This window comes from Nicotiana tomentosiformis, chromosome 7, assembly GCF_000390325.3.
Source record: "Nicotiana tomentosiformis chromosome 7, ASM39032v3, whole genome shotgun sequence".
Lineage (NCBI taxonomy): Eukaryota > Viridiplantae > Streptophyta > Magnoliopsida > Solanales > Solanaceae > Nicotiana > Nicotiana tomentosiformis.
The window spans coordinates 73,386,093-73,402,540 of NC_090818.1; the positions used below are offsets into that span (position 1 = coordinate 73,386,093).

The following is a 16,448-nucleotide window of genomic DNA, read 5'->3' on the forward strand; positions in this document are numbered from 1 at the left end:
ATTATATTTGTATTTTCAAGCTATTTACATAATTTTATAATAATAGTCTATATGTTATGCATAATTACAATTATTACATTATTCATGCTAAAATAGCATTTTTATATTTTTTATAATGTTAAGTTATTATTTTCAATCATTTTATTGTATAAGTAATATTTTATTATTTATTAATTAATTTTTATTTAAATAGTTTCGTATCTTTAATTTGTAGCCCAAATTTGGAGCCAATTCCAGACCAATTTAATGGCCCAAACACCCACACCTTAGCCCAATAATCCCCAAAGCCCAATCCAAACGACCCCTGCAACTGACCCAGGCGTGACCCATTTAACGACCTGCCCCTCCTATTCCTTAATCCTGGTTGTTGGTCTCTCAAGATCAACGGCCCAAGATCACACCACCCCTTTTAATTTACCAAAATCCTGAAACCCTAAAGACCACTATTCTCAAACTAACCGCCTCTATACTCTCTCGAACCTTCTCCTCTCTTCTGCAAACCCTAGCCGCCCCACTCAAATCCCAGTCCCAGTCCGATAATCACATGAAAATCTTCCATGATTCTTTTTCTTTCTTGCACACACGGAGACACTTACCATCTCTTAAACGTTACAAGCATTTAGTACTCGATTATTTATGAAAACTGAATCACTGGTGTTCGTTCAACTCCAATTCTATATTATCTTCATGCTTCTGACCTGATACACTCACTACCAGGCCCTATAGGTCCGATTCAGCGAGAGTTTTTACTATTTTTGTTCTTCGTTTCAAACTAGGGTTTGCCTGATTCTTCTTAAATTGATTCTAATCGATTTTGCATGTTATTCTTCCCTTTTTTATGTTTAATTGACTGTTTTTCCTTATTTGTGTGTTTAATTTTGCTACTATATAAACCCCTCCCCAATTTCCCCTTTGGAGGGACGGGAATCACCTTAGGAACTATTCTCTCACTCTCACTTATTCTATACTATTCTGAAATTGAGCTCTTGGTCGGCTGAAAAGCCAAGGCCACCGGATTTTGTTCACCTTCCTCCAGTGCAAGCACTGCTCGGAGTCCATTTCGAGGCTTCTATGAACTCTGAAACACTGGGGAGTTGAGATTTTTACTGGTTTTCAATAATCACAGCTATTCTTGAGATTTTTGAGTTTTTCATCCTTTGTTTAGTTTTTCTGCAACCGGCTAGTGCCCTATACTCTCGCACTTCTACTTCTTTCTGTTCGTATTTGTGTTATGTGCATTAGTGATATTTGGATTTCTCTGAGTTAATTTCAATGTTATTCCCCTTCGTATACAATTCTATTTCTTTTAGTACTACTCTGTAGTTCCACTAGCATCAATTCTATGCAAGTCCTGATCTTAACTCACATGTGGATAGTTAAGTTGATTCATGATGCCTGCCTGATTCGTAATTCAAACCTGAGTGATGGTTGTTGAACTTTGTACTAAAACCCTTAAAAAACTATGTTCCTGCTCAAATTTGTTCTTTTCATGTTGAATCATGTATGCATAAAGGACTATTTCTCTGCAAGTCATATGACAATGCTATCTAAATATTTAGCCTAATATGCTAGCCTGAATGCATGCCCATTATGTGTGTCCAACTTGAACGATTTCTAATTATTATGTCTAGGAGTAGTTGGTTACTTATACCTATTGCTTATTCTAAGTTTGGTTTCTTACCTTGTTCTGTATTATTATGATAATTCCTGTTGAGATATCCATACCCAACTTTATCTTTCTGGAGTTCTACTGTTAGCTATGACATGTTCCCATACTATATGTAACCCTATTGTGTGCTTTTGTTTGACTTGCTCAATTCTGTGTTCTTCATTATTAGTTGAGACCTTTAGAGTAAATCTCATAACCAACGTTTTCTCCTATATGTGGCCAACTAGTACAAGGTTTAATGCGTGTCCATCCTATTGATGTAAAGTTGACATGTTTTTGTTTCCTATAAGTCTTTCCATTATTGTAACCGATACTCAGCATGTTAAAGTTTTCTCATTCTCAACTAAGTGACTGCTCGATCATGAACTTATTTTGTTATGTTGTTTTCACTAGGCCTTCATGTTAAAACTTTCATGTTGAGGCTATGCTCTACTTGTTCTTGTCTATGACTCTATTTGATTTCGTGTTTAAATCTCGGGTCTAAAGTTCTTTTAGGCTAATCCTGAATTATTTTACTTTTGATACTCTTTGGAATAGTTCACTATCTTGTGATCCTTTAGCTTTGTTTCTGAGAATACAAGCATGAAGCTTATTTTTAAACTTGTCAGTATTTCTTGTGATCTTGTCTATGTGCTTTGGCTAGGACTGTTGATCAATTATAGTTTTAAGAGTTAAGTAATAATTCCACGAGTGGTCTGTCACATGTATGGTTGTGTTTGGCATCCATTTGTCTAAGTAAGTCATTCGTTGGGTCGGCTGTTGGGCCATATGTGTTGTTGTACCTGGGCATTTGATTCAGGAAGATTCTACTGTCCTTATGAGCCTGAGATTTAGGTCTGTTGGTGGTAAGGCTGCTGAAGGCCCAGAAATTCACTAGGTTATTTTATAGCGGGCATGTACTATTTGATGGGGGGTTGTACTTGTTTAAGCCCGTATTTTTGTCATCTTTGAGTTTGTATTATTCCATTTTGGTCCTATAACTTGTAATAACGAATAATTGGGGTGTTAGTTAAATTGGGAAATGGATATACTTTGTTCTTGCATAAAGGGTAGAGAACATGCCTATAGGGTCTACGTGCTTTATTTGCTATCTTGTTAACTTGCTCTACTTCTGCACGCTAGTAGAAATCATGTCTATAGGAAATCACACACTTCACTCAACTTGCCTAATACCTGACATTATTCAAAGCATGACTGTTTGATTAAATATTTTACCTGCTCGCATGTCTACTTTTGTATGATTATTAGATAGCATACCTATAGGGTCATAATAATACATATCTTTGTTAATACTCATTTAGATACCATGACTATAGGGTCTTAACTAATTGATTAATCGGTTGTTTCTGTTATTTTATTATATTGCCGCCTAGATAGCATGCCTATAGGAATAAGTATGATAAAAGTGAGTTCAAATACCGCCTATTAGAAATCTTGCCTATAGGATACTATTATTCTCCTAGAAAGCATGTATATAGAATCAAATGCTGGTAATTCCGAGTTTAAATAACTTTCACTGCTCATTGCATAAACAACTTAGAAATCATGCCTATAGGATAGTGTCACTCGCCTAAGACGCCTAAAATCAGTGCTAGAAATCCTGAGTCCGCAAATAGTTTACTGCCTCCTCGCCTAAGTCATTTAGAACAATAATGATGAATATACGATACTGGAATTCAGAATCACCTAGAAACCATGCCTATAGGATTTTAAGTCTTGATTCTGAAACTGTGTACTGCCTAAACTACATGCGTGCATTTGTTGTTTATGTGTGGAGGCTAACTTGGGCCTTTAATTGTCTTTATGTGAAGTCTTATCTGTTTGGAATGTCGCTTAGTTTTATTATTTTAAGCAATCTAGGAGAAGTCTAAAACTATCCAAATAGTAGGTCCAAAGCCTCCCGGACCATAGGTATGGGACGGGAAGTGCACGCATAGGATATGATTTAGAACGGAATTAGAGCGCCTTTAAGTAACAACTTCAACATAGTAATTGGGTAGCAGGAGATGATAGTCTGTGCCCGCTGAATAATATGAGCAACCTCTACCTTAAGGGAGTTGCAAAGTATTATTTATGTTGCACGGGGTGATCCTTTAGGCTAAAAACTTAGGACCCTCCCCCCTCCTCCCTCTATATATACTTATTATTTACACTTAGTCATTTAATATAGACCAATATAGTTATATCCTTGTAATCATTAAAATTCATACTGATTCTCATGTGTTATAGTAAGACTCTTCGACTTCTAAATTTCCCTTTGTCTATTTGATCATCTAGCCTAATCACATAATCTACATAGTTTAATGTTCGACCGGGACCCATAGTGGTGGATTTCGAAGAATGCCTAACACCTTCTCTTCGAAGTAACTTGAGCCCTTAACCGATCTTTGGTGACGTAGACTAATCAAACAGAGTTATTTGCGGATAGGTGCCCTAACGCACCTTAAAAATCATTAGGTGGCGATTCTTCTCTTTTAATACCGTCCTTAAAAGAGTTGTCAAACGTTGAACCCACTTTCGCGAGAAAACGAGGCGCGACATCATGGCGACTCTGCTGGGGATACACTTAGGCTCTTACCATGACGAACTTGATTTATGTGGATTACTTTCCTTATTTGTTTTAAACTACTATGACATGCACATCCCTTTCCTTATTCACCTTTATTTCTTTTAAACTGATGTGACATCCCTTTTCTTATTCACCTTTATTTGTTTTAAACTATTATGACATGTATGACCTCTCTCCATCTCTTTCATATTGCCTAAGACTGCTATATTATTACTCTCCCATCGCTATTTCCCTACCTACTTCATTACGTTCTCGCACGTTTTCATGAGCTAAACTGACTTCTCGCTTTTGTCTTTCTTTTCTTTCCTTTTCTTTTTATGTTCAACTTTGTTATGTTATTTACTGCTTTTACGTACTTTTGTCATGCAAATACTTGGCAATGTGTTATTATTCCTGCATGAAGCATGCTCCACATCATACTCCACTCGTGTCAATTATCAACATAGCGGCACTTGATGAGTGTCCGCGCATTCCTGAAATTACCCTTTTTAAATCAAAAAGGCTTATTTGCGGCAGACTAGTCGATCAGCGGTGCAGTCGACGGTCTCATGCCTTTCTTTCTCAAGTTGTCCGCTTGGGAGTACCAGTCTAGACCCTTTTAGAAACCCCACTCCAAGTTTAAATGTACGTGCATCATGCTAAACCGAGTACGGGTTGAAGCGTTATTGACGTAACAACCCGCTTAGATAAACCTTGTCCAAAGTCCGACAGGATTTCCATAATCCCAAAGGACACTATCATGTTATGTGCATTACTTGAAGAAAATGTGCCAATATGTTGATCATTATTGTGTAAGTAGCCGAATCTGGAGGGGGAAAAGGATTAACTTTATTTGTTTGCAGAAATGAAGCACGAAATCCCCAGGTTTGGTATGGTCCAGAACATCCCGCCTTTGCTACTTGACTGGTGGAAAGACCTCGCGTCTTGCAACAAGAATCATGTGAGGAGAGTACTTGGTGACTTGCCATCTTTGCTGAACATTCAACCAAATAGGGAATTCATCGAGGCCGCTACCATATTCTGGGATGAGAAACGAGTTGTTTTTCGATTTGGCAATATAGAAATGACTCCTCTCCTAGAAGAAATAGGGGGTTTCACCAAGTTACCATGGGATAGTCCGGGACTGCTAGTACCAGAGAATCGTACTCCCCGCGGTTTTCTGAAAATGTTGGGTTTTAAGAAGAATGATGAACTACTCTGTCTAAAGAAATCATACATCCATTTTGAGTTTCTTTATGAGCGTTATGGGCATAGCAAGTCATATCGACTTCATCGTGATGAACCAGCCATTACTTCTTTAGGATGGGTACATCGCTGGGTTTATGTTTCTATTGTCTGCTTCCTGGGGTTGTTGATATTTTCGATGAAAGGAGGAAGAATTCATACTCGCTTAGCCATGGTTGCCAGGACCTTAATGGATGGTATCGAAGGAGAAACTTATACTATCATTCCAATGCTCTTAGCTGAGATATACCGTGCTCTAGATCGAAGCAAGGATGGGTTTGGACACTTTGAGGGTTGCAATCTATTGCTACAAGTCAGGCTACTGGAACACTTTCAGAGGGGTGAGTATCATCAATAGCTTCTACGAAGGCCACTAAATGACTATATAAACAATCATCACCCAACAAAAATGACGTTTATTCCAGACAGATTTGCAAAGCATGGAAATGCTATAAGTTGGGTGCGTTTCTTCAGCAATATGACAGACGAGCAAGTGCATTGGATATTTGAATGGTTTTCTAGTAGTGAGTTCATCATCAGATCAAAAGGAACTACTCACTTGGTACTGATCGGGCTATGAGTCATCTATCTTTACGCTCCTATAAGAGTAATTAGGCAAGCTGGAAGAAAAAAAATCATACCTCAGATTTCCAACATGGTCCAGTATAAGGCAGATTTCAAGGGAGATGTCATCCCATTTAAGTTCGAAGCGCAACATATGTGGAACCAAAAGATCATTGTGGAAGGGGAAGCTATTGAGCCAGATAGGTATCACGCCGGTCATTTGTACTATTATTTATCATGGCTAGAAGACGACGTAGCTGGGGACGTCAAACCAGGAGTCAATCTGAAGGATATGATCCTAGATGAAGTGGCTGAGGCACAAGTGAAGTACAAGAGGCTAAGCAAAAGGGTGTTCGGGGCCGAAGCTAAACATCTGGAGCAGTACAAAATGAACATGCAGGCAATAAGGGAATGGAAAGAGATTGCCATTAAGTTAACGGAAAGATTGGAATACCTAGAACAAGGACTGATGGAGCTAGAAGGGAAGATGAGAAAGAGACTTTTGGATTGTCAAGGCATGGACGACGATGAAGGAGGAAATATGGCAAAAGCTTACTTATTGCTAGATATGCGCGATCTGGGAAACATGATTGATAGGGTCAAAAGAGGCAAGCATGGAGAAGGTCCTTCGGGGACCAAGTAGATTAGGAGATGATGTTCTTTACTGCTTTCTAGATTAGATTAGATTTCGATGTAATAAGGCTAAATGTTATTAGTAACTTTATTATACTATTGTCGATTTAGTAAAAGATTGTTTTGGCTCACTTTCGCATTAATGAAATGAAGCAAACGTTGGCACCAATTTTCTCCAAGTCTATGTATCGCTTAGGCCTACCTCAGGCACAATGAGGTCCCCAAATTAGGACACGAATTATTGCATGACTTTGTAAAACATACTTTAATATTGCGAACACTCTTTTATTTCACCTTACTGACTTGGTTACCTTTTGCTTCTTCTTTCTTTCTGATTACTCCCATTCCCAAAGGTTGGTTCGTGCATACTAGCATCGTCATCATACCACACTAGATCCAGAGGTCCTCCACCTCCTCCTCCACCTAGCGACCCGAAAAGCAAAAGCAAGGGCAAAGGGAAAATGGATGATTTAAGTGGTATCTGGAAAGACAATGTTGTTGTGGCGGAAAATGTTGAAACTTTAGATAGTAGAAGTACTCCGGGGCAGAACGAGTTAGTCTTACGTTTGGAGCAAAAAATCCTGGAACTACAGGGCGAGCTTGAGCAGATCCGAAATCTGGAAAACCTTTCCCTTACTCTCAATGTTCCCGATATCAACCAACAAAACCCGACTACCTAAAACCAAGCACCACCACAAAACACACAAAACCAGAACCCACCACCCATGGCTCCAAATCCTCCTGCACCACACCAGTATCATAATCCCGCACCTCCCCAGAATCGTAACCCACCACCAGTGCAAACCCCTCAATAACATCACCATCATCCAACTAAATACCCACAAACCACTACATATCACACTCCCCAAAATGCACCACAACCTACTCCCGATCCCCAAAACTCGACCAATGATCACCCATATACCCAAGTTCTAGGGACTCATCAAAGCAATCTCATATATGTAGAAACCTTACTCCATACCCCACAGCAAACCCTATACATACCCGAACCGGCTGAGAAGGACTTGCTCATTAGAAACATGGCGGAGGAACTTAAGAAACTCACAGGAAAAGTCCAGAGTGTTAAAGGTGGGAAGGGCGTTGAAGGTCTGAATTACGAAGATCTATGTATTCAGCCAGATGTGGAACTACCAGAGGATTACAAACCTCCAAAGTTCGAAATGTTCGATGGCACTGGTGATCTAAAGGTGCATCTAAGAACATATTGCGATAAGCTTGTAGGAATGGGTAAGAATGAACAAATCCGCATGAAACTGTTCATACGAAGCCTTACAGGAGACGCTTTGTATTGGTATATCAGTCAAAACCTAAAGAAGTGGGCTAATTGGGTAAGTATGACATCAGATTTCATGGACAGATTCAGGTTCAACACGGAAAACACACCAGATGTTTTCTACATTCAAAACCTCAAGAAGAAGCCGACAGAAACCTTTCGCGAGTATGTTACTCGTTGGAGATCAGAGGCCGCAAAAGTAAGGCCAGCACTTGAAGAAGAACAAATGAATAAGTTCTTTGTTAGAACACAAGATCCACAATATTATGAACGGTTGATGGTCATCAAAACTCACAAGTTCTCAGACATCATCAAGTTAGGGGAAAAATAGAAGAAGGAATCAAGAGTGGGATGGTAACTAATTTCGAGGCACTGCAGGCCACGAATAAAGCTTTGCAATCAGGAGGTATTAGCATTCACCTCCACCCGCCCACCAAAACTACCCAAAGCCACGTCCAAATTTTGACCGCAGGCCTCCTAGACAATACACCCCAATTGTTGAACACATAGCCCAACAGTATGAAAGGCTGAAGGTCGTTGGTTACGTCACCCCTATTCCTGTTGTTGTTATGAAAAATCCTTCCCAATGGATCAACCCTAACAAAACATGTGCTTATCATTCAGGCATGAAGGGCCATACCATTGAAGAATGTCGCATGTTGAAAGATAAGATTTAGACACTGATCGATACTAAGGTTATACAAGCAAAGGAAGTTGCACTGAACGTCCGCAACAACCCTCTCCCGGATCATAGAGGTGAGGGAGTGAATGTGATAGAAACTGATGAAGAGTGGGATTAGGAAGGGTCCATTAGACTCATTCTATAGGGAGACGCTCCTAAAACATCTCCGGTCACCCTCGTGCTAGTTGTGGTACAAACCCAGGCACCATTTGAAGTTGAGGTAGCTACACCATTCACTGTAATGGTAGCTCCCACACCATCTTACAAGCCTGATGTCGTCCCGTGGGATTATGTTATGGAAGCGAGAAGAAGGGGAAAAACCAAAATGGAAGAAACAGGTGTCGCGCAAGGTATGACTAGAACTGGCAGAGTTTACACACCTGAGAATCTTGGAGGAACAAGCAAGGAAGCTGCACCTAAGCCGCCTGTTGTTGAGACTGGCACTAGCGATCTTTGGAGGAAGATACAAGTAAGGGAATACTCTGTTGTTGACCACCTGAACAAGACTCCTGCTCAGATATCCATCTTATCACTATTAAAAAACTCATATGTTCACAAGAATGCTTTGATGAAGGTGTTAAGTGAAGCTTATGTACCCGCCGACATCACTAGTGGAGAGATGGCTAACATGGTCGGACAAGTATTAGAGAGCCACAAAATCACTTTTCACGAAGATGAGTTACCACTAGAAGGATTGAGTCACAACAAGGCGTTGCACATCACAGTGCAATTCAAGGACAGGTTTATTACTAGGGTCCTGATAGATGGAGGTTTGAGTCTGAACATATGTCCACTGACCACTCTGAAGAGATTAGGTAAGGGCCTGCACGAGATACGAATGGGAAGCATAAATTGAAGGCATTCAATGGATCTCAGAGAGCCACTATCGGAGAAATCAACCTTGATCTACAGATGGGTCCGACTTGGTTTTAAATTGAGTTCCAAGTGCTAGATATATCGACTACTTACAACCTATTGTTGGGACGGACATAGATACATGCAGATGGGGCAGTGGCTTCTACTCTACACCAGGCTATGAATTTTGAGTGGAATCATCAAGAGGTGATCATTCATGGAGATGGAAGCAACCCCATTTACACCAATCAGACTGTTCCAATCATCGAAAATAAGAGGAAGTTGGGTGGAGAATCATATCACCGCATTGAACGGGTTAATGCAATTGAAAATGATTGATGGTGGAGCAACAAGATAGAAAGCATATTGTTATGGATAGGATATGAAACAGGCAAGGGTCTTGGTAAAAAGCTTCAGTGGATCATCAAACTCATACAACAACAGTATCATGGCACGACCTTTAGACTCGGGTATGAATATACCGTGCAAGAACATCAGGATTGGACATCACCATGGCGTGCCCCTTATTATCCACTGGAACAACCCATACCGCCTCTGCATCAGACATTTCATTAAGCTGGCATAATGTGGGGATCTGAGGAAGATAAGATTTTGGCTGGCATGAGGAAGTTGTTTCTGGATGAAGAAAGCATGGACTACAGTGCAATTGTTAAGGAGGATGAGGAGGAAGACCTTACCATTCAGATAATGTAAGAGGGAGTTATTCTCAAGAATTGGACCTCTTCACCATCCCGGGCTCGCCGAGTTCCTGGGTAGCCTGGCAAATTAGCATGACTTATTTTCAAATTGTTTTGAGCATTTAAGACATTTTTCAGTATTTTGTTTTGAAATAATTACTCGAGCCATTGAGTCGTACTTGTTGACATTTTAAAAGTTTTCTTAATGCATTATTGCTTTTCATATTTATTATTATCTTTCTACATTCTTTTCAGCATAATTATTACATATCCTGATGAACCTACGACTGTGACATGTAATGAGACAACGCAACATAAGGACAGTGATTCGAAAGATCTAGAGGATAATGTAATACCTGAGGAAATTGTCAAAGAAGTAGAGAATTTTGAAAACAAACCGAAGTCTAATTTGGAGGAAACTGAGGCCATTAACTTAGGGGATTCTGAAATAATCAATGAAACTCGCATAAGCATCCATCTATCGCCGATAGAAAAGGAAGAGTATATCAGGTTTTTAAAAGAATATAAGGATATTTTTGCATGGTCCTATGATGATATGACTGGGTTGAGCACATCCATAGTAGCCCACAAGATACCTACCAATCCCATGTGTCCACCGATAAAACAGAAGCTCAGAAAGTTCAGTCTGGATATGAGTTTGAAGATAAAAGAGTAGGTCACCAAACAAATTAAAGCCAAGGTTCTCCGAGTGGTCGAATACCCGACCTGGTTAGCCTACATTGTGCCGGTTCCAAAAAAAGATGGGAAAGTTAGAGTATGTATCGATTATCGAGATTTGAACAGAGCAAGTCCTAAGGATGATTTCTCGCTGCCTAACATACATATACTGACTAACAACTGTGCCAAGCATGAACTCCAATCCTTTGTGGATTGCTTCACAGGATACCATCAAATTTGGATGGATGAAGAGGATGCTGAAAAGACCGCCTTCACCATGCCATGGGGAATATATTGTTATAAATGATGTTGTTTGGTTTGAAGAACAGTGGGGCCACCTACATGAGATCCATGACTACTATCTTCTATGACATGATACACAAGGAAATAGAGGTGTACGTGGATGATGTTATCATCAAATCTAAAAGGAGTTCAGATCACATAGCAGACCTGAAGAAATTTTTTAATCGGCTTCGGAAATACAACTTGAAGTTGAACCCTGCAAAATGTGCCTTTGGAGTCCCTGCTGGAAAATTGCTAGGTTTCATCGTCAGCCGCCGAGGTATTGAACTAGACCCGTCAAAAATCAAAGTTATCCAAGACTTGCCACCACCAAAGAATAAGAAAGATGTGATGAGTTTTCTAGGGTGCCTCAATTATATCAACCGTTTTATAGCACAATCAACGGTGATATGTGAGCCAATCTTCAAAATGCTGAGGAAAGATGTTGCAACAAGCTGGACTAAAGAATGCCAGAAAGCCTTCGACAAAATTAAGGTGTATTTATCTAAACCACTTGTGTTGGTCCCACCAGAACCAGGAAGATCTTTGTTGCTTTATCTGTCTATGTTGGATGAGGCCTTTGGTTGCGTTCTAGGACAACATGATGAATCTGGAAGGAAAGAGTAGGCAAAATATTATCTGAGCAAGAAGTTCACGCCTTATGAAGTCATGTACTCTTTGTTGGAATGCACCTGTTGTGCTTTGAAATGGATAGCCCAGAAGTTGAGATACTATTTCTGTGCGTACACTACATATCTCATATCAAGGATGGATCCGCTAAAATACATCTTTCAGATGCCCATGCCTATGGGTAAGTAAGCAAAGTGGCAGATATTGCTGAGTGAGTTCGACATCATCTATGTAACTCAGAAGGTAGTCAAAGGGAAAGCATTGGCTGATTATTTGGCAGAAAATCCTGTAGACGGAGAATACGAACCATTGAAGACGTATTTTCTTGATGAAGAGGTATCATTTGTAGGAGAAGATATTACTGAAGCATACGACGGTTGGAGGATGTTCTTCGATAGAGCAGCAAACTTCAAGGGAGTGGGCAACAAAGTTGACTTAGTATCAGAAACCGGCCAACATTATCCGGTATCCGCAAAACTCAGGTTCCCGTATACCAACAATATAGCAGAATACGAGGCCTACATCTTGGGACTCAGGTTAGCCATCGACATGAACATTCAGGAGTTGCTGGTAATCGGAGATTCAGATTTATTGGTGCACTAGGTTAGGATAATGGGCTACTAAGAATACAAAATATTGCCATACTTGCATTGTGTATAAGAGCTGATCAAGAGGTTCGTGAAAATAGAATTCAAGCATGTCCCAAGGATTCAGAATGAATTTGCAGATGCATTAGCCACCCTGTCTTCCATGATAAGACATCCAGACAAGAATTTCATCGATCCTATCCTAATAGGAATTCATAAGCAGCCAGCTTATTGTGCTCGTGTTGAAGAAGAGTTTGATGAAAATTCGTGGTTTCGCGACATCAAGGAGTACTTGGAAAAGGGAGAATATCCAAAGAATGCCACACACACTTAGAAGAGCACGCTCTGAAGATTGGTCAATCATTTCTTTCAAAGCAGAGGAATTTTGTATAGAAGGACTCCTGATTTGGGATTATTGCGATGTGTCGATTTCAAGGAGGCATCTAGATTGCTTGAAGAAATACATGCTGGAACTTACGGACCTCACATGAACGGTTTTGTTTAGGCCAAGAAGATATTAAGAGTAGGGTATTTCTGGATGACTATGGAAATAGATTGCATAAAATATGTTCAAAAGTGTCACCAATGCCAGATACATGTTGATATGATACGAGTGCTGCCCAACAAACTCAATGCAACGAGTTCTCCCTGGCCTTTCTCTGCTTGGGGAATGGATGTCATCAGACCAATCGAACCCCCTAATTCAAATGGAAATGGGTTTTGACCGGGATCACATTATTTGTCGATTTGGAGTACCTGAGTCAATCATCACTGACAATGCCGCCAATCTCAATAGTGATCTGATGAAAGCCATGTGTGAAACATTCAAGATCAAGTATCAGAATTCCACAGCATACAGGCCGCAAATGAATGGAGCCGTAGAAGCCACCAATAAGAACATTAAGAAGATATTGAGGAAAATGGTGGACAACTACAAACAATGGAATGAAAAGCTACCATTTGCTTTACTCGGGTATCGAACCACAGTTCGTACATCAACTGGGGCAACTCCCTATCTACTGGTTTACGGTACTGAAGCCATTATTCCCACCGAAGTGGAGATCTCTTCCTTAAGAATCATACAAGAAGCCGAGCTCAGCGACGCATAATGGGTACGGAACCGGTATGAACAACTAGCTCTTATTGATGGTAAAAGAATGAACGCAGTGTGTCACGGTCAACTCTACCATAACAGAATGGCAAGAGCTTTCAACAAAAAGGTTAGGTCAAGGCAATTCACACCGGGGCAATTGGTACCGAAATGGATCTTCCCACATCAGGATGAAGCAAAGGGGAAATTCTCACCCAACTGGCAAGGCCCTTACATGGTTCACCGAGTATTGACAGGAGGAGCACTTATACTTGCAGAGATGGATGGAGAGATATGGCCAAAGACCCTATCAATTCAGAGGTAGTCAAGAGATATTATGTTTAAAATTATGTTTGCACTTTCTATTTTATGTAACCTAAACTATGCTTGACCTGACTCCCGTTTAAGAGGGGATACGTAGGCAGCCCTGTGGGTTCGGTCACATCATAATAAAATCACTAGGGCAAGATCTCGAGCTCGCCCGATCTCATCATGTTTAGAATCGCCAAGGAATGTATCGCCAGAAGTATGCATTTAAACTGGGGCAGAATTTTGAGGAAGATCCTCAAAATTTCGAGTTAAGGAGGTTACAATGTTTCAAAAGCGTGTCACAGTCGCCAATTCATCAAAATCATTTATTCTCAGGCATTATCACATATTTCAAACAACTACAAACGATTTATCACAAATGCATGTTTTTCGAAAAAAAATATTTTTTCTACAGTAGCCAGACGCTACCCGAGGTGACTCAAATAGGACATCAAGACAAGAGAAAAGTCAAATCAAGGAATCGAGAGCACGAACCAACCTTCCCCCTTCCAAACTCACAATTTTTCTTTGGATGCAGGCACGATGGACGTAACAAGAACATCTGCAAATATATACACACAACAAGATTACTATCTTCACACCGACAAAAGTCGCCAAATGCAAACGCATCAAGCTAAGAAATACTTTGCCCTCTCGCATTCAATCATTGCTCTTCTTGCATAGGGCTAAGCACAGACCTCATCACCGCATATGGCTAAACACTGACTTTCTTGCATGAGACTAAACACTGTCTCCACTCTTTGCATGAGACTAAGCATTGTATCCATTACCTGCATAAGGCTAAACACTGCCTTCTTTTATTGCATAAGTCTAAGCATTGCCTTTCCTTACATGAAACTAAGCACTGTCTCTATTACTGCATAAGGCTAAACACTGCCTTCCTTTATTGGATAAAGCTAAGCATTGCCTTTCCGCGCATGAGACTAAGCACTGTCTCCATTATTGCATAAGGCTAAGTATTGCCTTTCCTTGCATGAGACTAAGCACTGTCTTCACTACTGCATAAGGCTGAACACTACCTTCCTTTATTGCATAAGGCTAAGCATTGCCTTTCCGCGCATGAGACTAAATATTATCTTCATTATTGCATAAGGCTAAACACTGCCTTCCTTGCATTAGGCTAAGCACTGTCTCTCTTTCTCTCACGAGGTTAAGCACTGCCTCCATTATTGCATAAGGCTAAGCATTGCCTTCCCTTGCATGATACTAAACTCTGTCTCCGCTACACTACATAAGATTAAGCATTATATCCTTTCTTCGCCACGGGCTAAGCGTTGCCCTCATCTCATATAAGACTAAGCCTTGTCTTGTCTCGTTTTAGCAAATGACTAAGCATCACCTGTTTCCTTTATCAAGCGATCGATATTAACACATACTTGCATTTCATGGGCTGAAACACCGCCACGTTGTCCGATGGTGTCATAGTCCAAAGGCATCATCCTCATAGCCTGAAGACACCATGCCATGGCCTGAGAATCTCTCGAAATTGCACATCATTATTCAAAGGCGTCATAGTCCAGAGGCACCATCCTCATGGCCCGAGGACATCATTTCATGGCCTGTGAATCCCTCATCAAACGCTTCATGGCCCAGGACATCATAATCTAAGGACATCATCCTCACCGTCCAGAGACAACTCTCGTGATCCGAAGGGAATTTGCATCATGTTTAAATTTTTGCAATAACCCATATATATTCGCATGTATCATGTTTTAAGTTTTGCAGGTAACTCAGGAGGTAACCGTTCTAGAAACAAGAGCAATTCTCGCTCAGGTTTCCGTTCACAACATTCACATCCTTCGATCACCTCAAACGTAACCGATGATTAGTAATTGATTACCTTTTTGTTCTTTAACCGTCCAAATATCTGCCTTGTACATCCGCAACGTTCAATTTGCATTTATAACCCCACCTGAAATCATCTGTTACTCACAATACTATCGTATCCAAAAGATCCTTTTTCGAAACACACAACCACTTTTATATTAATTCCATCGGTTTCGTTCGCCGTTGGATCCAGAACTACACACGGACTGATTTCCGTAACACCAGGGATATGCAGGAAACTCAAGAACCAGAATTCAGCCCCATTGTTTTTCAAAATACATCGTTCCTCACTCACTTCGGACAAAATTAGTCATCATTTTCTTTACCCGACAACTCTTTCATCATTCCCGGGTAAAGAGGGGCAGTTGTTGATACCCAATTTTACTCTCATATTTTTATATGCTTTTAAAATATCATTCCTGCATCATCACCAATATTTTCTATAATTTTTCATAATTTTTGAAGCTATAAAATTGATTTTCTTGCATTTAAATTACTTGAATATGTATTAATTACCTATTTAAATTATTTTGTGATGACTTAATTTATCATTTGTATCCACATATATGTTTCATAATATTTGTACTTCATTTCATATAATTATATTTGTATTTTTAAGCTATTTATATAATTTTACAATAATAGCCTATATGTTATGCATAATTACAATTATTACATTATTCATGCTAAAATAGAATTTTTATATTATTTTTATAATGTTAAGTTATTATTTTCAATTATTTTATTGCATAAGTAATATTTTATTATTTATTAATTATTTTTTATTTAAATAATTTCGTATATTTAATTTGTAACCCAAATTTGGAGCCAATTCC

At 39.7% G+C, this 16,448-nt stretch overlaps 2 protein-coding genes across 2 annotated transcripts; both read left to right on the forward strand.

Annotated features, from left to right (window-relative positions):
- The first annotated feature begins 7,699 nt into the window (after positions 1-7,699).
- Positions 7,700-8,284, forward strand: LOC138895808 (uncharacterized). Its single transcript, XM_070180545.1, has one exon. It carries the CDS (start codon positions 7,700-7,702, stop codon positions 8,282-8,284), a length of 585 nt encoding a protein of 194 aa, XP_070036646.1.
- A 1,791-nt stretch (positions 8,285-10,075) lies between these two features.
- On the forward strand, positions 10,076-12,699 carry LOC138895809 (uncharacterized). Its single transcript, XM_070180546.1, has 5 exons — positions 10,076-10,200; positions 10,513-10,698; positions 11,196-11,496; positions 12,019-12,348; positions 12,451-12,699. Exons 1-5 carry the CDS (start codon positions 10,076-10,078, stop codon positions 12,697-12,699), a joined length of 1,191 nt encoding a protein of 396 aa, XP_070036647.1.
- Positions 12,700-16,448: the final 3,749 nt, after the last annotated feature.